The 27,034-nt window shown below is 39.4% G+C and overlaps 1 protein-coding gene across 5 annotated transcripts in view; it reads left to right on the top strand.

The window, feature by feature from the left end:
• The window catches only part of BABAM2 (BRISC and BRCA1 A complex member 2), a 395,194-nt gene that overhangs the window by 133,189 nt on the left and 234,971 nt on the right, over positions 1-27,034 (top strand). For all 5 annotated transcript variants that reach the window (XM_007088867.2, XM_042982266.1, XM_042982264.1 and 2 more), the window contains exon 6: positions 7,591-7,665. In XM_007088867.2, the coding sequence (XP_007088929.1) occupies positions 7,591-7,665 (75 nt within the window). The remainder of the gene's footprint in view (positions 1-7,590; positions 7,666-27,034) is intronic.

Here is a 27,034-nt window from a genome sequence, read left to right as displayed (position 1 = left end):
ATGCAAGTGGTAACATATATCACACACCGTGCTTGGCAGCTTTGCTCTTGACTTGATACAGCTCCGAGTTTCTTTCCTGAATAAGCACATAGAGAGCACCTTCATCCTTGTACCCGTCATCCTCGTACCTGCCGTTTTGTGTGTGTTCAAGTATGTCTGTAAGGTAAATAATTAGAAGAGGAATGGCTGGATCAAGGTTTATGTGTGTTTATAATTTTGTCTGTAAAATGCCCTCCATGCAATTCATTCTAGTTTATTAACCCAGCAGCAGTACATAACGGTGGTTGTTTCTCCACACTGTTGCCAACAGCGTATTAACATATTCGAAGATTTCTGTCAAGCCCCACTTTGCAGAATGGCCTGGTAGCTCCTCTTGGACTAACCCTTCCACAAGTAACAGCTGTAAGCTCTGGGCAGAACATAAAGCCCTGTGCCTCAAGGTGCTGGGTAGTGATTGAAAGCAGTCAGATACCGGATGGGGGTTGATACTTGGAAGAGGCAAAGGCAGAGCTAACAGGACAAAATCAAAACATCTAACATACATGAATGTGGAGTCCCGGAAAGAGAGGAGAGGAGAAAAAGAGGGAGCAGGGAAATATTTGATGAAATAATGCCTAGGTATATCCAAGTATGGCAAAAGACCTACATTTACAGATTCAAGAATCTCAACAAACCCTAACTAACCAAGACAAATGCAAGTCAGAATACTGAAAACCACACATAAAGGGAAAATCTTAAGTGGTCACAGAAAACTGACACTTTATTTGTAGGTGAGTAGTGAACTTGAGTCAACGCTGACTTTTCATCAAAAACAGCGGAGGTGAGAACACAGTGCAGCGACATCTATGAAGTGCTTGATGGATTTCTGCCAAGCTGTTTGGTAAAAAATGATAATTTGTATTCCTTTTGTTATGAATAAGGGTATGCATTTTTTCATGTTTCAGACTATATTTCTTTTCTGTATATTCTTTGCTTGTTTTTCTTGGGGTTTTCATCTTTTTTTTTTTTTTTCTTTCATTAAGGTCATTAGCTTTTTGTGGTAGAGTCACAAAGACATTTTCCTCTGTCAGTTGTCTTTTGACTTCGCTGATGGTGGTTATTTGCCATCCATGAAATCTTTCTATTCAGGCTGTCAAGCTTATTTGTCTTTTCCCTTTTGGGTTCTGAATTTGGAGTCGGATTTCAAAGGCATTCCCTACTGCAAGGTTATAAAGATACTCATCAGTGTTTTCCTCCTTAAGGTTTCAGCTTTTACACTGAAATTCTTAATCTACTTGGGCTTTATCCTCATATATGATATGAGATGTGGATCTAACTTTATTCCTAGATGACGATGCAGTTGTCCCACATCACCAATCATAACACTAAATGTATTTGGCTCATTTCTGGACTTATTTTCTGTTTGATTTAGCTACAGTATTACCCTGCTGTAATTACTGTGTTCTCACTCTCCGGTGTAGTTAGCCCTTCTGCTTTGCTTCTTTGAAGTTTTCCTAGCTGGTATTAATTGCTTATTTTTCTGTGGGGTCTAAGGACCTGGCTTTCTAAGAGTTCCCTCAGAGTAATGAGCCCCAAAGTGTAGACAGAGTTTTCACAGGTTGTAATTTATAAGAGCATTATTTTGATGAGTTTCTGAGTCGCTCCCTAGATGATACGCTATAAGAGGGCAGGGGCCATGTCTCTTTTCCTCATTATATTTGCAGTACCTAATATAGGGCCTGACACATTTTAGGCTCTTAACCCATAGTGATGAATGGGGAATGAATCTTGAGCTCTGACTCTTTATTGCTCTCTCAAAGGCTGTAGGCAAGTTTCTTGACTGTTTTAGGCCTGAATTTTCTCATTTCTAAAATAGGAACAAGTGAATTATATCTATAGAACAGGGTTTTGGGATAATTAAATAATATAGCTTAGAAAACATTTGGTAAAGAATGAGATGTTATGAAATCCTCGTTAGACTGGCTTTGGCTTTCCTTTTCACGTGCAATGAGTAATTACGCATTTGCCAAGGAATAGTCTCCAGACTTAGGCTATTGGTTGTCAGAGTCCATTTGAAGAATCACCATCAGACTGTCATCCTATTAAAGTTGTAGTCCTTCTCCTCCTCCTCCTCTTCCTCTTCTTCCTCCCTCTCCTCTTCCTCCTCCTCCTCCTTCTTTTTTGATGTTTATTTATTTATTTTGAGAGACAGAGAACACAAGCAGGGGAGGAGCAGAGAGAGGGGGAGAGAGAATTTCAAGAAGGATCTGTGCCATCAGCGCAGCGCAGGGCTCAATCTCATGACCCATGAGATCATGACCTGAGCTGAAATCAAGAGTTGGGCGCCCAACCGACTGAGCCATCCGGGTGCTCCAAAGTCATAGTCATTCTTGAGTGTTTCTTAGCTTTTAGCTGTCTAAGTGATAGAAGCAGTCAATTTCGGATGACAGCTTGTTTGTTGACAAAGGAACAACCTCTCAGAAAGGAAGTCAAATTTCCCTTTACATAGTAACCTGGGTTTGGAGCCCATTCTGCACAAGATGTCTGCCCGTCACTACCTGTCACATGACATAGCCGCTATTACCAGAAGAAAAGTTAGATTTAATAAATTGCCAAAACTCATAGTCTTATTAGTTTAAGTTACTTGCCAGTGTACTACAACTTGAAAAAAAAGGAAGGATGCACATATTTATTGCTAAGCTGGGGAAATTGCCATGAAGGCAGTTGGCAGAACGGCTGACATTTTCACAGTCAGAGGTCAGATAATTTTCTACATCTATCCAAGAGAAGGTTTGACCAAGGACTGACAAAAAAATCAAATTATTCTGTTCACTTGGCTGCATCTAAATGTCTCATTTTCAGCTTACAGGAAAGATTGCTATGGAAGCAATCTTTGACGTGACAACAGCGTGACCGTAAATTGCTTGAATAACTGTTGGAACTTCGAATATAAAAACACAGAAAAAGTCATCTGAGGTAGAACTCAGAAAGGATTTTTCACTTATGGTTTACTCCTTATATAATTTATGGTTCAAATTTTATATTAAGGTATGTTTTAAATCAGCATTTACTTAGTTACACAGAAAGAGATGACGTCCAGGTCACAAGGAAAGTCAGTGGCAGAACTGAAAGCTGAATTCTTGAGTTGTAGTTTCCAGCACTTCCAACCCTGTGAGAAACAAGTGCTAAGTTTTCTTTATTCTCTCAATGGCAAAATAAAGACTGTACGGTCAGCTTGAAAGTTGGAGATCAAAAAACACTTTCTGCAGTTTCCAGAGAACCAAATTTCCTTTCACAGTCTCAAGTTTCTCGTGTTGCGAATTTAGTTGTGCAAATCAGCCCATTGCTGATAAACACAAACTCCTCTTAGTCCTTGGATCCACATGCCTTTTATTATTAATTTAGTCGTGTAAATCAGTCTTTTGCCAATAAACATAAATTTATATTAGCTCTAGGATCAACATTTTGAGAGGGGATAAAGTAGGGATTGTCTGAGCGTTTTAAAAGGAATGTTGGTTTAAAATAGCTGGTAGAATAAAAATATATTGTACAAACTAAAATAGGGCAAAAGAGCTAAAATGCAGTGGATGGACTAAAATAACTAGCAGTTCACATGAGTCCAAGTGCTAAATACGTAATTATATTTCCCATTACCTTATATGTACAAGACTTGTTTTAATTTTTAAATCGTACATTTTATTCCTTTCATTGTTTTTTTTCCCCTAAATATAGATGAGCCATTGGGTGTAACAATGTGAACATTTTGAGATCGCCATTTTAACTTGGCTATTGCCATTTTAACAATGGCTATTTATTGATTGGTTGCTTCTCTAAACTGAAAATGAAGATGAATTGAGTTTGATTTATTATTGTCTATCCAGCCACCTCCCTTCCCCAACCTCTTCTAATCCCTTAGTACTTCTAAAAAACCTCTCTCAACATCCCCAGAAACGACCTACCTAATGTTCCACATAGATGAAGTAGTCACTTTAGTGTTCACTAATTTTATGAGCGATTGTTGCACGTCCTACTGGGGTTAGGAAAAGAGAGTTTCTGCATGAGCTTTGATCAGTATTAGTACTTGTTTGCTCCAGTAACATTGTCCTTCTTGTTCTTTCTTGAACATCTAGGGCCGCATCACCCCTTTTTATACTTCTTGTTTTCCTTGCCTGGGATGTTTTTCCCCCACATCCCACATGATTTTCTTCCTCACCTCTTTCACGGCTCTGCTCAGTTGTTACCTTGTCAGATTATTCTATAAAGAAGCTATACTTAACCTTCTGAGAGTTTTGAGCAAAGGGGGATCGTGATCTGACTAATGTGTTAAAAGGGTTGCTGTGTGTATGGCGATGGAAGCAGACTGCTGGCAAACAAGGGCTGAGGCAGTTGGGGGTGATTGCAACCGTCTAGGCTAGAGGTAGCTGTGGCTCAGATCACGTGGTTGTGTGGTGGCGAGAAGGGGTTGGGGCTGAGGATCTCTTTTGAAGGTAGAATCAGCAGGATTTGCTGCTACCTTGGATGTAGGACAAGCGAGAAAGAGAGGAGTCAAGATCTTGAGGTTTTTTGGCCTGAGGGATTGAAAGAATGGAATTGCCGTTTACTAAAATGAAGAATAAATATCAAAGGAAGGAAACCAAGGGTTTGGTTTTACTCACGATCGTTGGATACATGAAACAAGTTAGGAAAAGCTCTGGGCAGAGATAGAAAATTTGGGAATCATCAGCATATAAAAGGTATTGAAAATCTTGAGCCTGGATGAGATCACCAAGGAAGTGTCAAGGAAGGAGAGAGATCTTGATCTGAGCTGTGGTGGTGTGCACCAGAGTTCAGAGGCCAGGAGACTGTAGGGGAGGCCAATGAAGTAAAGAAGAACCAAGAGAGTGGGATCCTGGAAACAAAGGGAAGAATGTAAGGAGTAATAATCAGCTATGTCAAAATGCCGCAGAGAGAACAAGTAATAAAATGGGGACAGAGAGATGACCATTGGGTTTGGCAGTGGGGAGGTCATTGGTGACCCTGATGGGCTGTGGGGGTTGGCTGGTGGGGAGGAAGGGCTGACAGGAGAGAGTTCCAGAGAGAATAGTAAAAGAAGAAATGTGTACGTTGAGTATAGACCAGTTCTTTACAGGAGATTGTTTTGTGAAGTTCAACAGAGAAATGAGATGGGACCTGAAGTGAGGTATGAAGTTAAGAAAGATTTTTTTTTTTTTTTCAGAGAGAGGGCACAAGTGAGCAGGGGCAGAGACAGGGAGAGAAAGAGAGAGAATCCCATGAGGGGCAAAGAGAGAGAGAGGGAGAGAGAGAAGCTGGGCTCACCGGAAGCAGGGCTTGGGCTCATCCAGTGCGGGGCCCAAACTCACGAGCGGCGAGACCATGACCGCGAGATCATGATGTTAGCTGAAGTTGGATGCTGAACTGACTGAGCCACCCAGGCACCCCCGGAAAGACTTTTTAAATGATGTTTGCATGCTGGTGGGAGTGAGTGGATAAAGAGGGGAGAATTGCTTATATAGGAGAAAGAATGGGGATAGTGGTTGGGAATTTGTCTTCTTTGATGAATGTCCCTTACCCTGTGGTGCTCTACCAGCACCAAAGGAAGACTTTTCATTCTTCCCATACCCCCAAATTCCCACTGGGCCAGATACCCCTCTAATAAGCTCTCGTAGAAATCTGTAGTGTTACACGTTATCCCTATACTCACCTCTTTCAATGTAGGAGCCCCTGTGCTTAGGTCCAAAGAATCCCACTGACCAGGTGGTATTAATTGTAGAGTCCTCCAGTTGCTTAACAAAACACCAAGACCATACCTTTCTGGTCATCTTGGACTCTGATAAAATGTAAGAGTTTTAATAGGCTCTTTCACAAACCTTTTCCTTCCACCTACTGAGATGCAAGCTGTTTGTAGATCCTTAGGTGACTCTTAACTATTCTTTCAAGTAGCCTGTGTGTATTGGCATTGGGTACTGAGGATAGCTGCTCAGCACCAATGATTTTCCTTGTTTCTCACCACTGACATTTCTGGCGGCACAGTGGCTGCTGTGAGTCTATCTGGCTTGCCTCAGCTTTGAGTCTGTCCATTCAGTTCTCTCATTTCTGCTTTTTGTGTCATGGGGTTAGGCTTGTGGCAATGAGGAAGTGCTCCGTCCTTAGCTGGAGGTTGATGTAAGTTAAAAGATGTTATAAGCGGCAAAACAACAACTCCCATGTAGATGGTCATTATCACTTTTATCTTTTGAGCTCAAGGTTTATATTTCTGTTTGCCTTTTCAAGGTTTTAGGTCAGAGTTTAAAAATTGCACCCAGTTCCTAGGGTCATTATAGACAGGTGTGGTGACTGATGTGCAGTCTTCTGGAGAGCTGTGCATGTGTGCTTGTGTGCCTTCATTCACTGATCCATAAAAAAATATTTGTAAATGCTTGCTATGTCTAAAGATGTGTTTTAGTAACCTGAGGTGCTTTTTTTTTTTTTTTTTTTTTTTTTTTTTTAAGGGGGAAGGCAGTGGAGACATTGGGAGCTGTTTAGTGTTCACAAAATATAAAAAGGATAGAGACCCACTCTTTAGAGTAGTTCTAGATCATTCCTGGAGTTCTTTGTTCAAACAAGTTGTTATAGTGAAACCCAGTATGTCAAAATCCCAAGCTGAACTGCAGACATGTAGTGAGAGAGGTTGAAAGACCCAGGATACCACCAGCTCAGCACCCTTCCTTGTGGCCTTTGCAGACAGGTTCCTTGGAACCCCGAGGTGTCTGTTAGCCCAACTGGAAAGACCCTTCTGCATACTGTGACAAAGTGTTTTTAAAAAAATGTGATGCCTTAGACTTTCCCATTGTAAACAAAACAAAACAAAACAAACAAACAAAAAACCCAAAAAAGAAAAAAAAACAACTTTGATTTCCCATCATCACAAAGTGAGAGGAAAACTTTTTTCTTTTACATGAATTTTTTTTCTTTAAAGAAAAGTAAAAGCTATTTTTAGGCTTGGCTAAATGTTTTAATTCTATAAACCTCTGTACATCTTTCCTATGGAAAGAGAATTGAGAGAATTACTGAAAAGTTATTAGTTGATGATGGATGCTAATAGACTGTCCAGGAGATTAGAATCTTATTTGGGGTACCTACTGATAGATTGCTTTATATTATAAGGGTAGAAGTTTGACCTATGTATGTATTTCCAGACATACTATAAGGCATGGTGATACATGTCAGTCATCTGTGAGTTATAAATCTTAGCGAATTGGTCTGAATGCTTTAGTGAAAAGAAATGAATCAAAGGGACAGGTCTGTCTTTATTGCTTGGATTAAAAAAAATCATATATTCATGTATATTTTTTACACTTAAAAAAACCAAAAAGGTAATGCTACCTTATAATTTTATTGCACATTAAAAATGCAGATTTAAAAAATTCTGATTGTGCTTTTAGTAGCTAATAATTTAATAATTCTTTTTGATCTTTCCCTACTTTTCCAACCTTCTTTTCTTGCTTGATGTTAGGAAACCCAAACTGAAAATGCCTCCAGTTTGAACAGGTTGAACTTGTGGCCTTGGTGATAATTGTTACTTTACAATCAATTTTTTATTTTAATCTTATTATTATACCTTTTGTCCTACAGACTGGTGAATTTTCAGCTCGTTTCCTCTTGAAGTTGCCGGTGGATTTCAGCAATATTCCCACCTACCTTCTCAAGGTAAAAATATACGATATCAGTGTGAGAATGTAAATGAGCTTTTAAAGTAATTATTTGACTCTGAATATTTGTATGATTGGCTTGCCTGCATTTTGTTCAGATGATGAATTTATTAAAAATATTTACTAGACAAAGATTACTGAGTTTGTTATCAAAAAGCTAAAATAGTAGCCCTAAAAGTAATTTCAAAATGAATTTTCCTTACAAAATAAAATCCATAATAAGTAAACTAAATTTGGGGAAAACAATCACTGTTAGTAATCTTATTTGGAGGAGAGACTCTCATGGAAGTTGTCTAAAAGGCATTCTTTGGGTAGGATTGCATATTAATTATTGTGTGCTAAAGGGCATCTCATTTTCCTTATTTATGTCAGTAGTTCATCTTAGGCACCTTCATTGTTGGGCTGTCCAGAATTGATTTAGACCAGTGTATATGGCATTCTTTTTTTTTTTTTTTAATGTTTTTATTTATTTTTGAGAGACAGAGAGACAGCACAAGTCGGGGAGGGGCAGAGAGAGGGAGACACAGAATCTGAAGCAGGCTCCAGGCTCTGAGCTGTCAGCACAGAGCCCAGTGTGGGGCTAGAATGCATGAACTGTGAGAACATGACCTGAGCCTAAGTCAGATGCTTAACTGACTGAGCCACCCAGGTGCCCCTATATGGCGTTCTTTAAAATGTGTTGCAGGCAAGGTGTGGCTGGGGGAGAGTCACTTTGGGCTGGGGTCTGCAGATGCTTTGCACATAAGAGGCAGAATCCCAGTGACTAAGCTGCGGTTAGCATGAAAGAAACCAAATGGACCAGGGAGCAGGTTTGAACAGAAAGTCGTAACACAAGGCCTAGGTTCATCACAAATGAGGATCTGGGTTGGGATTTAAGATATAGCTAGCTGCCCTCAGCCCTGTATTTCAACGTGTAGTTGTATAGCTTTAGTCTAATGGAAGAGAAATGTCTGCCTTCCTAATTTGATGTTGTGCAGAGAGTTAATGGTATTTACAATCATTTAGAGAGAAAGAAACCTTGTACAAGTTTCCTGGTATATGGTAGCCATAAATAATACTAGATATTAGTCTTGATTGGAAGTATGGTTTGGTGGAATATAAGCTATAGACCATAGAAAAGATTACAGAACACTTTTTATTTTTTATTTTTTATTTTTGAGAGAGAGACAGAGTATGAGCAGGGGGTGGGGGCAGGGTGGGCAGGCAGGAGAGAGGGAGACACAGAATCCAAAGCAAGTTCCAGGCTCTGAGCTGTCAGCACATAGCCCTACAGGGGACTCAAACTCATGAACTGTGAGATTGTGACCTGAGCTGAAGTCAGATGCTTAACCGACTGAGCCACCCAGGTGCCCCAAGGGAACGCTTTTTAAAATACATTCTACTTGGGGCGCCTGGATGGCTCAGTCAGTTGAGCGTCCGACTTCGGCTCAGGTCACGGTCTCACTATCCGTGAGTTCGAGCCCCGCGTCGGGCTCTGTGCTGACTGCTCAGAGCCTGGAGCCTGTTTCAGATTCTGTGTCTCCTCTCTCTGACCCTCCCCCGTTCATGCTCTGTCTCTCTCTGTCTCAAAAATAAATAAACGTTAAAATACATTCTACTTGGGGCGCCTGGATGGCTCAGTCACTTGAGCGTCTGACTTGGGCTCAGGTCACGATTTCATGATTCACGTTTCAGCCCTGCATAGGACTCTGTGCTGACAGCTCAGAGCCTGGAACCAGCTTTGGATTCTGTGTCTCCCTCTCTGTCTGCCCCCACCCCCCTGCTTGTACTCTGTCTCTCTCTCTCTCAAAAATAAATGAAACGTTAAAAAAAATACCTTTCACTCAAGGTGGGGAAATTATTTTCTTTCACCCTAAGTAAAACATGGGAGTTTTGTGCTTCATTAAACTTTCGTTTTTAATTTCTCATTGACTAGTTTTCCACTCTGTGTCTAAGGGTTATGAAGTCCAAGTAAGAATGGAAGTCAGCAATTTATATCAGTTTCTCCACACTCCTGTTGTGGAAAATATGCATATTATATCTGTGATTACCAAGCATAATTAATTTGGTTTTAGCAATTACTATGCTCTATTCGAGTAGCAAGCAGTCTCCTTGGAAACTTAGATCACAGACTCATCGACCCACGTGGATTCCAGTTAAAACTCTATTTCAGCTCATTTAAAGCCAAATTCAATAGTATATGAGAGAACGTTATTTCTATAATCACGTCAATCCATTATTTATAGTGACAGAATCTGTTTTGATTTGTTGGGCCTTATCAGTTCGATGGGTTGTCTTGTTTATTTGAATCTAATGTTGCCCCTGCTCATGTTCTTGAGGGTCAAGGCAAAAAATATATCTTGTATTATAATCTAATTTTTTTCTTTTCAAAATCAAATTTCCATATTTTCTACTCTAAGAGTCCTAACTTTGTATTATTGTGTCCTTACTTTCCTTGCTAGTCAGATAGGAAAAAGGTGGAAACTATTTGGTAAAACCGGAAAGCTTCCCCCCCAACCCCCCACACCCCCAAGGTACTATGAAATGACGTTTCTACCATAGATGAAATGCCTACATTGCAGCACTGATGTCTTTCTGGATCTTTAATCCATGCAAAAAGAATAAAGCCACAAGGACAGAAAAAGGAAGGAGAGAAGGAAGGAAGGAAGGAAGGAAGGAAGGAAGGAAGGAAGGAAGAAAAGGAGGGAAGGAAGGAAAGAAAGAAAGAAAAAAGAAAAAGAAAAAACTTTCTTGTATAACACAAAACAACCAGGAAAAAAATACCTGCCTAGTGGAAGTAATCCAGAATGCCCATTAAAGGTTTTAAAATCTAAGTTCCTAAAGTTTTCGTATCATAACCTTGGGACATTTGGCTGTACTACTCTAAAAACTGAGTTTGCATTAGGAACTGATTTACATATTATTAGCATTTGGATGCTCCTAATCTGATTACCAGGCTGCTATCTGATAGTCTCAGTCCCAAAATAAAGTCTTCAGATTCTTAGGATGAGGATACTGTTCAGCATCAATGTAGTTTTGCCTCACCATCCCAAAGAAATGAAAAGTGAAGTAGAATTTTAAATATTGAAATAACATGGAGTTTGACGACATACTGATTTGCTACAGTGAAATTTCTTTGTACCACGATGAAGCCATCATCCACGTAATAAGTTTATATTTCCAAGCATACTTCTTTTATCCATGAAAAGAATTTTTTCATGTGAGAATGAAAAATCCATTAAATATTCGATGATATGATTTTACTTAATGTCATACTTTCGGCATATATGGTTCTTATGTGGACTAGAGTGAATTTATTCTGAGAATGAGTCCTGACTTCAGTGTCTAAATTTTATTCTTGGATGAGGTAAGTCAGTGGGTCAGATAAATCACTTACATAAAAACTCAGGAAAAAAAAAATACTTCTGTATTAATTAGGATTCTTTATTTGTGGGTGGTGGAAATCCAGCACAAACTACCAGAAATGAAATGGGAGATGTAGTACAAATCCCCTGTTTCTGTGGTCCACATAGCAGGATAATCTACAGATAGACATAGATCAGCTTTCCCGTGTCCGTCCCACTTGGGCCAGGTATGCACCCTTGAACTTCTCAACTGGTGTGTTTATGTTGAGAAATTGTGGTCCCAGAATAAAGGGCAGATTACTGAAATGACAAAAGTGTAAGAGTCACTCTAGTTACTAAACCAGAGAAGGTTGTATGTTATCTCACTATGGAGTATGGCTTCCCTGAAAAAGAAAAACTGCTTTCCAGCCTCATATACTCAGGTTTAATAATTCTCAGACCCAAGAATAAAGACAAGAACATACACAAGTCAGTTTTCACCACATCCTAAAGGAAATCAAGAGCAGCAACTTCTAATGACTAGGATTCAGCCTCGTGACCTGTTCTTTGAGAAAAAACATACACTAAAAATTCATTTTATGGCAGTTGTGTAAGCGGTTACTAGAGTGTCTCTACACTGGGTTCCATTGAGCCCTGGCCCAGCCCAGCGGTAGTACCATAACCAACTTACTACAACTGAAGTACTTGGACTTCTGGTTTCTACAGTAATCTTCTCAGCATCATTTAACTTGACACAGTCTGAAGGATTGCTTGCTACAGTAGTTTAGTCCCACTGTGGTGTCTGAATCATAACGCTGTATGGAAATGAATTGAAGGTGAAAAAGCTGCATTGGGCCGTGTGTGTTGGGAGATGAGGTGCTCAACCTTCTTACCCTTCAGAAGCCACCATGGCTGATCAGTCAGGGCACAGTCAGTGCAGGGTAGTGGAACACAGGTCACTCTGCCAAACAGAGGCAGACAGCAGGAATTAAGGTCAGGTTATCCAGACAGCTTCCAGGGCCCAGGACAGGTAGAGAGTCTCAGGCAGATATCCAGACTGAAATCCTACATGGTGTAAGAAGGTCATTAACATGGGGGAGAGTCCAAGACTACTTGTGTGGGAAGGAGCTGCCTCCTCAACCTGACATTGACTGGCGGGTTCAACCTGCTTAGTCATCCTTTTCTCTTATCACATGTAGGTTAGCAACTGCAGGTGCTCTCAGGGCCAGGCAGGTACTGAGGAGGCATGAATCTGGCTGGATGTATATAACACAGTAAGAAATGGTGAGAGCCGTAGAGAGCCGGCACGTGTGTGCTTCATGTAGAGCAGCAGCTGCTACTCAGCTACAGAGTTGTTGCCTGTGAAAGTGTGGGCCTCCTGCTGCCACATATACAGATGTTATGAAAAGGAGCCTAGATTCTCAGGGGTTTTTATCTGGAAAAAATGGCTGCTTTTTAAGTGACGGCAACGGATAGATATTTTTTTTAAACACCGCTGGCCAAACAATACTTTTGTGTGTTGGCCACGGCAGTCTGATAGCCAGGTAGGCTGTGGAAGGGTGTTCTGGAGAAAATCTCAGGCAGATAAGGCACCACGCCCCAGGGCATAGGGTGGTCATCCGTTGCTGGACTATGAGAGCAGTAGGTGGATTGGCACCACGTTTCGCCTTCAGATGTACAGACGCTGATTCTGAACTAGGGAACCATTTTGTATTTGTCAGTGTTTCCAGAGAAACAGAAAAAACAGAATACTTTTGAGAGGATATTTATTACAAGAATTGGTTTACAAGGTCACGGAGGCCAAGAAGTCTACAGTGTGCCGTCTGCAAGCTAGAGAGCCAGGGGAGGAGAGGAGGCCCTGGTGTAAATCATGGAGTGTGAAGGCGAGCGAGCCAGGAGTTCTCATGTCAAGGGCAGGAGAAAATGGACTTTCTGGCTCACGGGAGGGGAGGAAGAAGGGGAAAGGAGGAGAGCAGGAGGAGAGGGGAGGAGACAGAGACAGAGATGGAGACAAAGAGGGAGAGAGAGAATTCATCCTCAACCTTTGTGTTCTGTTGGGGCCCTCAAGGAGTGGATGACGCCCTCCCCCGTTGGTGAGCGTGGATCTTCTTGACGAAGTCTCCTGGTTCAAATGCTAATCTTTTCCTGAAATGCCCTCAAAGAAACACCCAGAGATCGTGTTTCACGAGCTATCTGGGCACTACTTAGCCCTGTCAAGTTGAAACATAGAGTTAATCATCACATACGCATCCTGTTCATAAGGCTGGTGAATTTGTGACTGGAGCCACTAACTAAAATATAACTAATGTATAATTTCATAGAGAAAGCAGTTTAGACCTAGATTTTTGGGTATTCTAGGGCATAGAAAGTACATTTTAAAATGATCTCCTGAGGTGTGTATTGTGTTTTCCTTTGGGATATGTGGTACACCAAAATTCTATTGCATATTTATTGGATACTTTTCCACTTTGATTGATATCATATTACATGACAGAGATCCATATGAAGTGGCTTGGTACCCTGAGATTATTTTAGGAGCCTACGGAACCAAAGTAAATTTGGGGAGATTGCATCTGTTCAGCATGGTCTTGTCTGGGAGAACTTACAGAAGTGGGCATGAAGTTCCAAGGGTCCTTGGATTCCATTTAACTCCAGATGATGCCAGTTAGTTTTAGTCAGTGGTTCCCATGCTGGGCTGCACTGATTGCTGGCCCTCCTCAGGCCATTGAAACTGGAGTTTTTGGAGGTGAAGCCCAAATACCATATTTTAAATGTTCCCCAGGTAATCCTGATGTGCACCCAGGGTTAAGAGCTACTGCTCTAAGTAAGAGCTATGGATTTCTATTTTGGCTTAATAGACTCAGACGTAAATGGATTTATTGGCACAGTGATGGCATGACTGCGGCCCTCCTTGGTGCCTCCAGCCTCATTTATTAATGGGCTGGCAGTGATAAGCTTAGAATGGTGGGAGTGAGGAGAGGGAACCAATTGGTATTGAATAAATACTGTTTGTAAGAACCGGACTAGGTACTTTATATATGATCTCATTTAATATTCTCACCAACTCTGCAAGGTAACTTTTTCCCTTCATGTTTTTAAATAGATAAGGACTCTGGAGGCAACATTATATAAGTGATCCAGGTAGCAATTTGTGGAACTGGGATTTGGATGCAGGTTCCTTGGCTCTAAAGCCAGTGGTCTTTCCAGCACACCACACTGCAGCAAGAAACACTTTGTATTGCTAGATTATTTTCACTTTAGCTGTCAGAATGGGAAGCTAGGCCTCCTTACATCTGTCTTGCCATAGAAAGAATAAATGAGATTGAGGAAGGACGCTAAAGTGAGAGCTGCAGTGGTCTGTGTTCCAAGGTAAATCTATCCGGAGTGGTTTTCAGAGGTGAGATGTTGATGTGCTCTGTGAAGCCCTAAAATGGGCAGGACAAAGGAGGAGAGTGACATGGGTGTCCCTGGATAAGATGAAGGTGGGAGATGCAGTGCGCAGGGACTCCGGGGACACCATGAAGAAGAGAAAAGGTAGTCAGAAAGGGCTTGAATGGAAGTGACAGTGGAAAAGAGGTGAGACATGGGGGAGCCCAAGACAGCCTTTTGTTCTTTGTGATGTGGAGTTAAGGTGGTTGGAGATCTGACCTGCAGGGATGCTGAAACTCCCCGCCACTGGGGAGAGTTTAATTGTGTTAACACATGAATCATTTTGTTTTAACTCAGGAGGTCAGGCCGACTTGGAAATGGGAATGATGCTGGATCAGGTAGAGTCTGAGAAGTTAGTGAGGAGGAAGAGATGGGATCCAGGCCCTTCTTCTCTTTCCTTGACTTACACCGTAGAGTGACGTTAGGGGGATCTTAGTGGGACCCAGCAGGTGACAGAAGGAAGACCTGGAACTGGGGTAGCTCCAGAACCCCTCTACCCTCCTCCCTAGTGTCCTCAGCTGCTTATAACAACTGAAGCAGAATGTACAGAATGGGCGTGGCTTCACTCTATCTATCTATCTATCTATCTATCTATCTATCTATCCATCCTTCTATCTGTCTCTCCATCCTGTAACCCTGACCCTGACCCAGACCATATTGACTTGGCTTGTTTGGTCTTCAGTGCAATACTACTGTGCAGAACCCTGAAGTATTGATTTTGACTTAAAGTGATTTTGATTTAAAGTGATACTAGAATCTGTAGAGGATTAGACAAGCAAAAAAAAAAAAAAAAAAAAAAAAGGAATACAAGGATAATTATGGTTCCCAAATATCTTATACTATAGTTGGTAAAATATAGTTAAAAACATTAATTAAAAAAAATTAAGCACTAAAAAATAAAAAAATAAGCACTAATTTGCATGCTACATGTACAGTAGGCCTTTAAAAATGCACAGATTGTTACAGGTTGGAATTGTTAGAGAAACCTTTGTGACCAAGTTTAGGCATAAACTAGACCCTGAAAGAGGCATAGCTTTTAAAGACTGGAAAGGGAAGAGAGACAGCTAAGATGTCGTTGATCAAGTCATTCTTGGTGGGACAGTGGACACACTTGATTTAGGGAGCAGGGAATAATAATCTAGGCTGGAAGAGAAATTTCTTGCAGAGCATGAGAGAGAAAACTGGAAAGATGCCTTGGAAAGATCTTGAATGCTTGAAGAATGATTTCAGACGTCATTAAGCAGGTAGTCCTGATCTCTTTACCCCTGGATTATCATGGTAATGGCTTCTTATTTTATTTCTTTGGCTTCATTCCCTCCCTTGTCCAATTTCTCTGCAATATTACTGCTAGGGTAGTCTCCTTTAATCTTCGCTTGAAACAAATAATGGTTTCTTGGATCCTGCTTCCAGAGCCTAGCCATCCGTGCAGTGCTATTTTATACTATTCCCTAACTGTGCTATTAATCTGAGATGGGAGGCTCCCCTCCTTGTCCTGCCAGTGTTGTGAGAATTCACAGTACTGTCACTTTGCTTATATTCCCCCTCACAGCTCTGAAACCCCTCCTCTAATCTTTTCCTAGAGAATTTACTTAATTGACATAAGAATGAAGTGAGGCCCTAAGAAGTTTCGTTTACTTGCCCAAGACTGTTAAGTGTTTATTTGGAGCTGTTGACAGAATATCTAGTCTTCATTATTGACAGCTGGGACTAGAGAGGAGCTAAGTGATCAAAGTAGAGAAGAGGATCATGAAACCAAAATGAGGAAGTGTAACATACAACTATGGGGAAGCCAAGGCCTGAACTTGGAGGGCCCAATGGAAGAGAGTTGTCATCTAGGTAGAAGCCCAGAGTTGTATAAGCCAAAGATTTAAAAATGTCAAATGAAGAAGGGAATGCTCAAATGCCATTGAATGAACAAGATTAGACCCAAGAAAAAAAACATTTGCTTTGCCTGGAGCCATAGGGAGGGTGAGAATAGAGAACACTGCAGTATAATGGTCAGGGAGAGACCAGATTATTGGTGGTCATGAGAGTGCAGGTGAGTAGGAAATATACCCAGTGGGTATTTGGCAAAATGAGTTTGGGAGATGGGATGGAAACTTGAAAAACTGAAAAGACCAAGTGAAATTGTCAAGAAGAAATAACTGAAATGATAGCATACTAGCCAAAACAGTCATGGAGAAGGTTTTTCAGGCAACAGCTTTAATTCATGACAGACTTGAATATGATAATCTTACTGGTGTTCTCTCTTTGGAAAGTTTCAAGGGAATATGGCTGGGGAAACCAATTTTAAGTGGTACTCTCGTTCTTTCATATAGTCAGGGAAAATAGGTAATGGCATGCATGTCAAAAAAGTGTGTGTGACAGTCACATTTTATGACTTATCAAAGATTGAGTTTTAGTAAATTTGCAGTTTTGAAATTTCTCATTCTTCTCACCTTCCCTTAGAAACAGGGGAGGATTTTACATTCTGTGCACCCATAAGAAGAGTTAGACCAATGAATTTCTCTGGGATTTTTTTTTTTTTTTTTTTTGATGAATTCTTGCACTGTCCTTTGTTATTTGGAATTGTTTGAAAGTTTATTTAGTTTTATGTATTTGCTGGGAAGGAAACTGATAATTTCCCCAAAATATTCTCTTTATTTGAAATCCAGCAAGCTTGTTAGGGTGATATATATTGACTATAGTCATTTCTCTGCAAGCATAAGATAGCAAACATTAAAAAGGTTTCTGATCCTGATAAATGACTATAAATTCAAAGGATGACCTCACAAAGATTTTTCTCTAAACCACAGATTAAATGATGCCTCAGAATTTGAGACCTTTTAGTTTAGGGAATTTCTTGGATCCAGTAAAGTCACGCTTTTAGAAATAAAGATTGCTTTAACTCATTCTTGTGAAATCTGGTTTTAAGGCAAAACAGTTGTCTGGTGCTTGAAAGACCATAAAGAATTCATAGGGAATCCTCATCTTATCTCAAAGGAAACAGTTTGTGTCTAGTCAAATAGGAGAGGGCATCTGTTTATTCTTGTAATGAGTCTGATTTATCATTGCTAAATTTGAGCCAAATTTAGCATTTGAGACTTAATCGCGAAGAAGGTAGTGAGATGATCTGAAAACTTACTCTTCAGGGAACTTCCCTTTCTTCCTTCATGAAGTAGGGGACCCATGGCTGCTTTTAGTTCATTGTCCTTGTTCCACCTCCCTCCTCTAGAGAGAGAAGCGGGGCTTAGAGAAAAATACACTCTAAATCAGGGGCCCCAAACGTCTTCTCTAAAGGGCAAGATAGTAAAATTTTAGGCTTGCAGGCCATATGGTCTCTTTCACAACTACTCAGTTCTGCTGTCACAGCATGAAAGCAGCTACAGACAATATGTGAATGAATGAGTGTGGCTGGGTTCCAATAAAACTTTATTTTCAAAAACAGGCACTGGGCTGGATTTGGCCTGTCGGCAGTTGTTTGCCAATCCCTTTTCTAGACTATGGAGGGGAATAGTTCTTCACAAAACCCTGGGGACATCACAGAAAGATAAGTAAAGGGATTTGGTTCAGTGAGGTTGAGTGGTTTTTAATACCATGATCTCTCAGTTTATATTACTAGAATCTTCAGTGTGGTTGAAGACTCCCTCCTCTTCCTTCCTCCTTGTTTCCTTTCCTTCCTTGTTTTCATCCTTCCTTTATTCCATCTTCTCTTCTATTTTTAAATACTCTGTTAGTAACATGTAATTTACTAAATTCTCTTCTGAGTCTTAGTCTCCCTGCTAAAATGTGGTCAGGCTATCCCTCCAATATTATTAATGAGATAATGAATATGATGGTACTTAATATATGTCTGAGCTTGCAGTAGACAAGGAATAGAAATGGTTTTGGTTTTATTTAGTCATTTAATTTGTATTTCAAAGTATCGAATTTATTGTGGACTAGGAAGAAAGTAAGTATTCTGTTGAAAGTAAGATAAACTATATTTGTTGCTTCTTGTTTCCTCTGTCCTGACTTCCCCCATCTAGAATTCAAAGCCCAAATTTACACTTGCCCTAGATTTCCAGATATAATGTATGGTAATTCTGACAACAATATATTTTCCTACTAAAAATGAAGAACAATCACAGGTAGTTTCTGTGAACTTCCTTTTTTTGGGGTGTTCTTTCGTTTTATTTTGCTCTTATTTTTTATGGCATGCTTGTGTTTTCATTTTCTAAGTGAGAATTTTAGAATATAGATGTATCTCAAATGACGGTTAGCTGACCTGCTTTGCTACGCTGTCCCCGTATATGGTGATAGTCCTTCAAGTACAGTCTGTTCTTCGAAACAGCGTGCTTCAATAACATGAAACAATTCGTGCATGATTGGTAGTGGACACATGTCAGTATCATACAAAAGTTACCATGGTTTATAGTTGAGTTTTCCTATCACGTTAATTTTTGACCATTAAATAACATCAGCTGAATCCAAAGTATACTAATACAGATGAACGTAGCAAGCTGTGGAGGGACATTGTGTTGCACAAAATGTCCATTCATTCACTCCATATCCTTCCATTTGGCTCAGTTTTGCCATACGACTTGTATTTAAATATTTATTGCATGATTTCCCCTGATCTTTGTGAAAAGAAACAAACTCAAGACAATGAGCCAGAGCTATCCCTGTTTGGTGTCATTACTTTGTCCCCAACCTGCTTCTCCACTGTAACTTGTGATGCTGTCCCCCCCCCCACCCCGCACCCGACTCTTCCCAATAACTCAGCCATCCAACCTCCTTGTAGCACCTTTCATTAAGCTATCTCTGTGTTTTCAGAAGTCTTATATTTACTGTAATAATTCCTTATTTATTAGGAATATGGCATGGCAGTTTAAGTACGTTAATATTTTTAACTGGAGTTACTTTGGTCATTTTGCTAATCTTTGGTTACAGAGTTATACAGGCCTTACCATATTTTTCTCATAAACCTCTTATTCTTAATATGTAATTTACTAGAATGCAGTTTTTTTTAAGGAATGCATATGTCACATTGTAACAGAAACACCTGTATTTTCAACTAGAGATTCTCTTCTTTATAGGTTATGCATTCTTTATCCTTTACACTTTAAATATCTATTATAAGTTTTAAATCCTTCTCTATCCTCATGCTTTTCTTCAAGAAATGTTCCAGATTGCCAGCATCTCTCTTAAACTGTGGTGCCCAGAAATAAGCACAAAACTTCAGATAGGATTGATCAGGTCAGTTTTCCATTAGAACCCTTCACCATTAGTTAGTATACACCGAATTTGTAAACAACCCAACCTCCTTGTTTTACTAATCTTAGTTTGTTTTTAAAGGCAAACTATAGACTAATTCCATCATGTTGTCTTTTTGAATTTGCCTGCATCTGGGGAGGTATTGCCACCTTTGACCACAAAGTGGGGAGGTAGAGGTTGGAACCAAGTAGCCCAGGGATTATAGGATGTGATCATTATAGGTGACTGTTTTTTAATGTGGAGCTTCTTTTCTCTATGATGACATTTTCTCCACCCACATCATAAAGGCACCACTTGGCACCTGACAAAGGTCAGTTTATCACTGCCCTCTGTTCTCGTTAAACCGTTTGCATCAATTAGCAAACTTATACTTCAGAATAAAAGTAAAATCCGGTTAGGAGCATAAGATGACTACACAGACAACCGTAATGCAGTTCATAATAAGTCCGGTACCACAAGAGAAGCACCAGGTTCTTTAGTGGGTTGGTGAGAGATTACATCTGGTTAGGAAAGATCTTTATAAAGGAGGTGACATTTGGGATGGGCCCTGGAAGAGTGTTAGTATCGATAGGAGCTAGAGACAAAGAATGAGCATGATTTTGGCTAGCAATAGTAGCACATTTGGAGAACAATAGAACAGTGCAGTTTGTCTAAATCATAGACCATGTGTACGAAGTAGTAGGAGATAAGTAAGTGAAGGCGTTTTAAAGATACAGTGATACAGGTAGAGCCTTATATATTCATCTGAGAAGTTTATCGTTTTTAGTAGCGCTATGATTGGGTTTGTATTTAGGAAAAGAAATCTGCCAGGAAACAATATATAAAATGACTGGGGGGAAGAAGAAGGGAAAAGGGCCTGATTGGGTTCAAAGGATGTGAAACTGAATATTAAAGCTCTGGGTGACCCATGTTTCAGACTGGCTGAAGTTTTCACACGTGTAGCTAATGTGCTTGCTCATCTAGCTCAATGATCAACCTGGGAAAATGAGGGAGAGGAAAGGGGGCAGTCAGAACCTTCTTCTAGTCAGTGCTACCCAAAGTGTATCTCTTCAGTTAATGGTAAGTTCAGAATTGAGAGTCTTCAGAAACATTTAAAGCAGTTTGACAGAATAATCATATGCCTCTTGTCTTGTATTGATAAAAATATTGGTTTGCATTTTGATGTTGGGCTGTGTGCTGTCAACACAGAGCCTGCTTGGGATTCTCTGTCTCCCTCTCTCTGCCCCTTCCCTACTCATGCGCTGTCTCTCTCTCTCTAAAGAGAGAGAGAATAATATTTATTTATTATTGATAAATAAATAATAATTTATTTATTATTGATAAATAAATAATATTTATTTATAATAAATAAATAAATAAATAAATAAATAAAACTAAAAAGTGTCTTCAAACAATGAGTTATTAGAAATAGAAAAAATTTTTTTAAATGCTTATTTATTACTTTGAGAGAGAGAGAATCCTAAGCATGCTTCACCCCCCAGTGTGGGTCTGGCATGGGGCTCGATCTCACAACCATGAAATCATGACCTGAGCTGAAATCAAGAGTTGGATGCTAGTCCAACTGAGCCACCCAGGTGACCGTCTAATAACTCATTTTTAATGTTTTGTATGAAGTCATAAATCTATGAAGGATTAGGAAAAACAAAACCAAAGAAACAGTAACTGCTCTTTCACTGTAGATAGTTTGAAAAGCCATGTTATAGCCTACTCTCTGTTTTCTGTGGCCCCTGGGTGCTGTTGCTTCCCCTATCCTGGAATACAATAGACTTTTAAGTATCTTTGGGGTTTTTCAGTTTTGTTCTTTTTGCTGAGCTGGGTTTTGTATTCACTGTTACCCAGTGTTCCCTTGCCCTTTTTCTTACTATAAATGCATTCCTAGGATTTGGAGTAGGAGAAATAACCTGCAGCCCTTGATTAGAATGACATTTAATATAGGCCCAGAAGAGAGGGATTTTTCCTTTTAAAAATATTTTAAACATATTTTAGCAACATATGTATATTTTGATCTAGTTTCATGATAAAATAATGTCACAATCATTTCCATCCTCTTTCTCCCATTTTTTCTGGACCCATTTCCTTTCTTTTAAAAATTTTTTTTAGGTTTATTTATTTTGAGAGAGAGGGAGAGAGAGAGAGGGAGAGAGAGAGAGAGAGTGAGAGAGCAGGAGTGGAGTAGGGGCAGAGAGAGAGAAAGAGAGAGAATTCTAAGCAGGCTCCGTGCTGTCAGCACAGATCCTGATGTGGGACTCAAACTCACAAACCATAAGATCATGACTTGAGCCGAGATCAAGAGTCGGACACTTAACCGACTGAGCCACCCTGGTGCTCCATTACCCCCGACCCCTGCCATTTCCTTTCTTGAATCCATTTGCTATAGCTTTGTTTTTACATTCAGACCGTATTGTTGGAAGGGGTGATACCCAGAAATAAGGTTGATGTCATTGTCTGTTCTAGGGTTGCTTATAAAAGGTTTTAGGTCTCTTGAAACAGGATGAAAGGATGATTTAGGATTTTCAAGCTTTGTGCTAACTCTAAAAGTAGTCTACAGTAGCTTGAATGTCTGTTCAGTATGTGGGTACTTCATACACATTAGCATAATAAGGTCCTGGAATACTGCTAGTGATGGTATTCTTAATCTCTGTTCCATAGACCAGCGCTTCACAGAGTTTGGTCCTGGCACTCCAGTATGTCCAAGACCCTTTCAGAGTGTCCATAAAGTAAAGACTATTTTCAAAATCAAGTTAAGAGTTTATTTACCTTAGAAGTGAATGGTGGAATTTTCCAGAGGCTACACGGTGTCTTAGTATGTTATCGTCACACTGATAGCCAATCACATGTTTGCTTGTGTGTTCTCATATTTTAGAAATTTTTCACTTTTTACCTTAGTGTGTTCAAGAAGAAACAGATAGCTTGAATAGCTTCTATTCCTCATAGTTAAATACCTTCCCAGAAAGAAAACTCCTGGCACAGATGACTTCATTGGTAAGTTTTACCAGTCCTTTAAGGAATAAATAATACACAAATCCTACATACATTCTTTGGAAAATCAAAAAAGAGGGAATACTTTTCTGACTAATTCTATGAGGACAGCATTACCTTACACAAAACCCAAACAATTCTAAGAATGCTACAGATGAGTCTCTCTCATGCGTATACATGTAAAATTCAAAATGAAGTCTTAACAAATTCAATACAATATTATATAAAAGGGATGATACTTCATGATGAAGTGGGTTTATCTTAAGGATGCAAGGTGACTGAATATTAAAAATCAATATGATTCACCAAATTAACAAATTAAAAGGACAGATCATATGATCATCTTAATAGACACAGAGAAAACATTTGACACTTGATAAAAACTCTCAGCAAACTAGAACTGGAAAGGAACTTCCTCAACCTGATGACATGCATCTGGGAAAATCCTGTGGCTAATATCATACTTAATGATGAAGACCAGGCTTTATCTCTATGGTTAATAGCTGTTTACTCTCGTGGTGCCTGGGTGGCTCAGTTGGTTGAGTGTCCGACTTCGGGTCAGGTTGTGATCTCGCACTCTGTGAGTTTGAGCCCTGCGTTGGGCTCTGTGCTGACAGCTCAGAGCCTGGAGCCTGCTTCAGATTCTGTGTCTCTCTGTCTGCCTCTCCCCTGCTCATGCTCTGTCTCTCTCTGTCGAAAATAAATAAACATTAAAAAAAAATAGATGTTTACTCTCATCAATTCTATTCAATACTGGAGGTTCTGGCCAGTGCAATAAGGCAAGAAAAAGGAATAAAAGGCACTCAGAGCAGAAAGAAAGAAGCAAAACTGTTTTTATTCACAGATGGTATAATGATTTATGTAGAAAAGCCCAAGGAATCTACAGAAAACCTTTTAGAATTTCTAAGTGAGTGTTTTTAATGTTGCAGGATACAAGGTCAATAATTAAAAACAGCTGTATTTTTATATGCTAACAACAAATAATTTGAAATTGAAATTTTAAAAATATCATTTATAATAGCATCAAAAATAGGCAATACTTAGGAATAAATCTAATAAAAGATATGAAAGGCCTGTATGCTAAAAACTATAAAACCTTGCTGAGGGACACTAAAGGAGACCTAAACTGATAGGTATACCATGTTTATTTGTTAGAAGGCTCAATATTGTAAGGCATCAGTTTCTTCCCAAATGGATATCTATATCTGACCCAATCCTAGCAGGTCAAAACTCAGCCAGCTTTTTTTTTTTTCCAGTAGAGATTAATAAAATCTGATTCTAAAATTTATTTTGAAATACCAAGGGCCTAGAATAGCCAAAACAATTTTTAAAGAGAAGAACAAAATTAGAAGACTTACACTGCCTGATTTCAAGACTTATGATGAAACTACGGTAATTAAGACAGGTGGTAATGGTTTTAAAAAGACACATAGATCAGCATATATCAATGTAACAGAATAGAGTATCCAGAAATAGACTTACACCTGCATAGACAACTGATTTTTGACAAATGTGGAAAGATAATTCAGAAGAAAAAGAATGGTCTTTTCAACAAATGGTGCTAGAACAATTGAACATCTATACCAAAAAGGAACTTCAGTCCATACCTTTGAATGATACAAAATTTGACTCCAAATGGATCAACTTAAATGTAAATCCTAAAACTCAAAATTTCTAGAGGAAAACATATGATAAAACCACAAGAAAGCTGCTTTTTTTTTTAAATCTCAGTTTTAATTTCTGATACATGAAGTATCAAAATAGATAACCTACATAAACAAGAGCTGTTTGGAGTTCTCAATACATGAGAAAAAAGGGTCCTGAGACCAAAATGTTTGAGAGCTGCTGCTATATACTTTATAGCCTGTTGGATTTCCGAGTGGATTCACAGCATAATATAAATATGCTTCATAAAACTTCTGCATTATCAGTCAAGATACTTGTACTAAAAAGTATTATAAGCTCATACCAATGTAGAGTAAACCTGAGATTGTTGCAAATTGCTCTTTAAAATCAATCCTACTCATAAGCTGCCAGCTTCTAGGGTTTAGCAAAAGTATGGTCGATTTAGGTACATTTAATGAATACTCAAGTGTAGAAATCCAGAGTGCTTATCCTCTTAATTTTCTATGTCTGCCATTCTGTGTTATGACTCACAGCCACCTATTTATTCAGAGAGTATGTGGTTTAATGTTACAGTCAGCATTCAGAGAGGGATTTTGGTCAGAATCTTGCCATTGATAGAGAGGGCAGTGCTGCATATGTTTATATTTAATCCTCCCTGCTTCCATACAAGGTGGCATAGTGGAGATCTGCTGTTATCTGCCTAGCATGTCTCTTCCCCTTCTTGTAATAGTGTTCCATGTTCTTCTTTTCCCTGTGCCATCCCTCTGATTCTGGTGGGCTGTACATTATAGTTCCTCTGCTGCCTGGAAGGGATTAGTCCAAGGGGTGGATAAATCATCCATTCTGGCTCAGTCAGAGTCTTCCCTAGAACATTTGAAAATTGAAGTAGGAAGAGGAGAACTTTTTCTGTGCTGTGATGTTTGTAGGCTGGGATGAATTGAGTCCAGAACTGTAGGCAGCCATGTTCCTCCCCATGTGGAAAAGCTCTAGATCAGTACTGCCCAGGAGATATATAATGCAAGCCACAAATGTGAGCCACATGTAATTTCTAGTAGCTACATTTTAAAAGCTAAGAAGAAACAGGTGAAATTAGTTTTAATGATGTTTTATTTAACTTATTGTATTTAAAATATTTCAATATATAATAAAAATTAATGAGATCTTATACAGATGCATTTTTTTTGTATCAGAGATATTTTTTATACTAAGTCTTTGATAGCTGGTGTGTATTTTACTCTGTACCACCTCTCAATTTAGACTTTTCCTATTTGAAGTGCTCTATAGCCATATTTGGTTAATGGCTACCATGTTGGACAGCACAGCTCTACACAGTGGGAGTGAGGAAAGCCAACACGGAAAAAGAGGTAAAGATGAGAGATGAAGACTTAGAAAGAATGTTGTCAATGGTGAGGTTTTGGTTTTAGTTCTTGAGTTTTGAGGAGGTGTCTTGGCTTTAACTCCTACTGTAAGCTGTCTTTCGGAGTCTGAGCTTCTCTCATAGTTTCCCAAGAAATAATCTTTTTAGCTTAAGTGACTATGATTTGGGTTTTTGTCATTTATCATCGGAAAAATCTTGACTCCTACAGGAAGGCATGTTATCTCCAGTTTTTCCTTCCTTCCTTCCTTCCTTCCTTCCTTCCTTCCTTCCTTCCTTCCTTCTCTTTCTTTCCTTCCTTCCTTCCTTCCTTCCTTCCTTCCTTCCTTCCTTCCTTCCTTCCTTCCTTCCTTCCGAAATGAGTTGAGAGAAGTTAAATGTGTCCTGCAGGATTATCTTGACTATGTACAGCAGCACACAGGCTTTGGTACATGTTTGTCTCTCTCAAAAGCACATGCGCTTTCCACCACAACAGATTGCCATGGAAGTTAGGTGTAGAGCAAGTCCTTTGCTTTGGGGAAAGGGATGGAACTTTATTCTTACACATGCAGTGCCCAACATAGTTCTTTCTAGCTTCTGGTATAATGGGATTATGCAAATACTTCTTTTTTTGAGAGGAACTTCTTGGTGGGAATGCATAGTAGTCTTGTCAACACATTCTACCTCCACCCGTTTCTAAAAAGTGACTTCAGCAAGTCACTTGGCAGTGAGTGGAACCTACTTCAGCCCTGCATATCCTGTGATCACTTCCATGCTGCCTTGTAGATTGGTGGAGTAATACAATCTTGTTGCTTTTGAAATATATTGTAGCCTGTCCAGGAAACTTTATTAGCACCGGTAAATAACTACGTCAATGAAGAGCAGGACTTATGAGCCCTGTTAAGGCCAAGATCTGTTTTCCACCCTGAATAAAGTTAAGCAAGTTTTCACAATAATTTTAGAATGATTCAGTCTTCTCTAGTTGCTATAACTGATGTTGAAAAAAACTGGAAATCAACAAGAGGCTCTTCTTTTCTGTATTTGAGTCATTCTTCCGAATGATTACAATACTCTGATAACTGAGTTAATAGCTGATCCATTTTAGCAAATTGTCATAAACCCATATACTGAGAAGTAACATGACTGAGGCTTGAGGTTTTATGCTAGGACACCCAGGCAATCCATAATTGCAGTAAAAAATTTGTACTTGATAGCACATAGCTAAAAGCTCAAGTTAGTTTATTCGCCTCATTAGCACACTGTCAAATGTTTCGTTATTAGACAATAACATAATGATTCAAGGAAGTTTAACTCAATAGGGCAGCATAACGTAAAGCTGCCCCACATTAAGATCTACAAAGCAAGTGTGTCGCCGGGTCTACAAGGCTGAGGTCTGAGCCTGCCATCCCCCTCACACTTTT

This window comes from Panthera tigris, chromosome A3 (assembly GCF_018350195.1).
Source record: "Panthera tigris isolate Pti1 chromosome A3, P.tigris_Pti1_mat1.1, whole genome shotgun sequence".
Lineage (NCBI taxonomy): Eukaryota > Metazoa > Chordata > Mammalia > Carnivora > Felidae > Panthera > Panthera tigris.
This window is presented reverse-complemented; position numbering and strand designations above follow the sequence as displayed.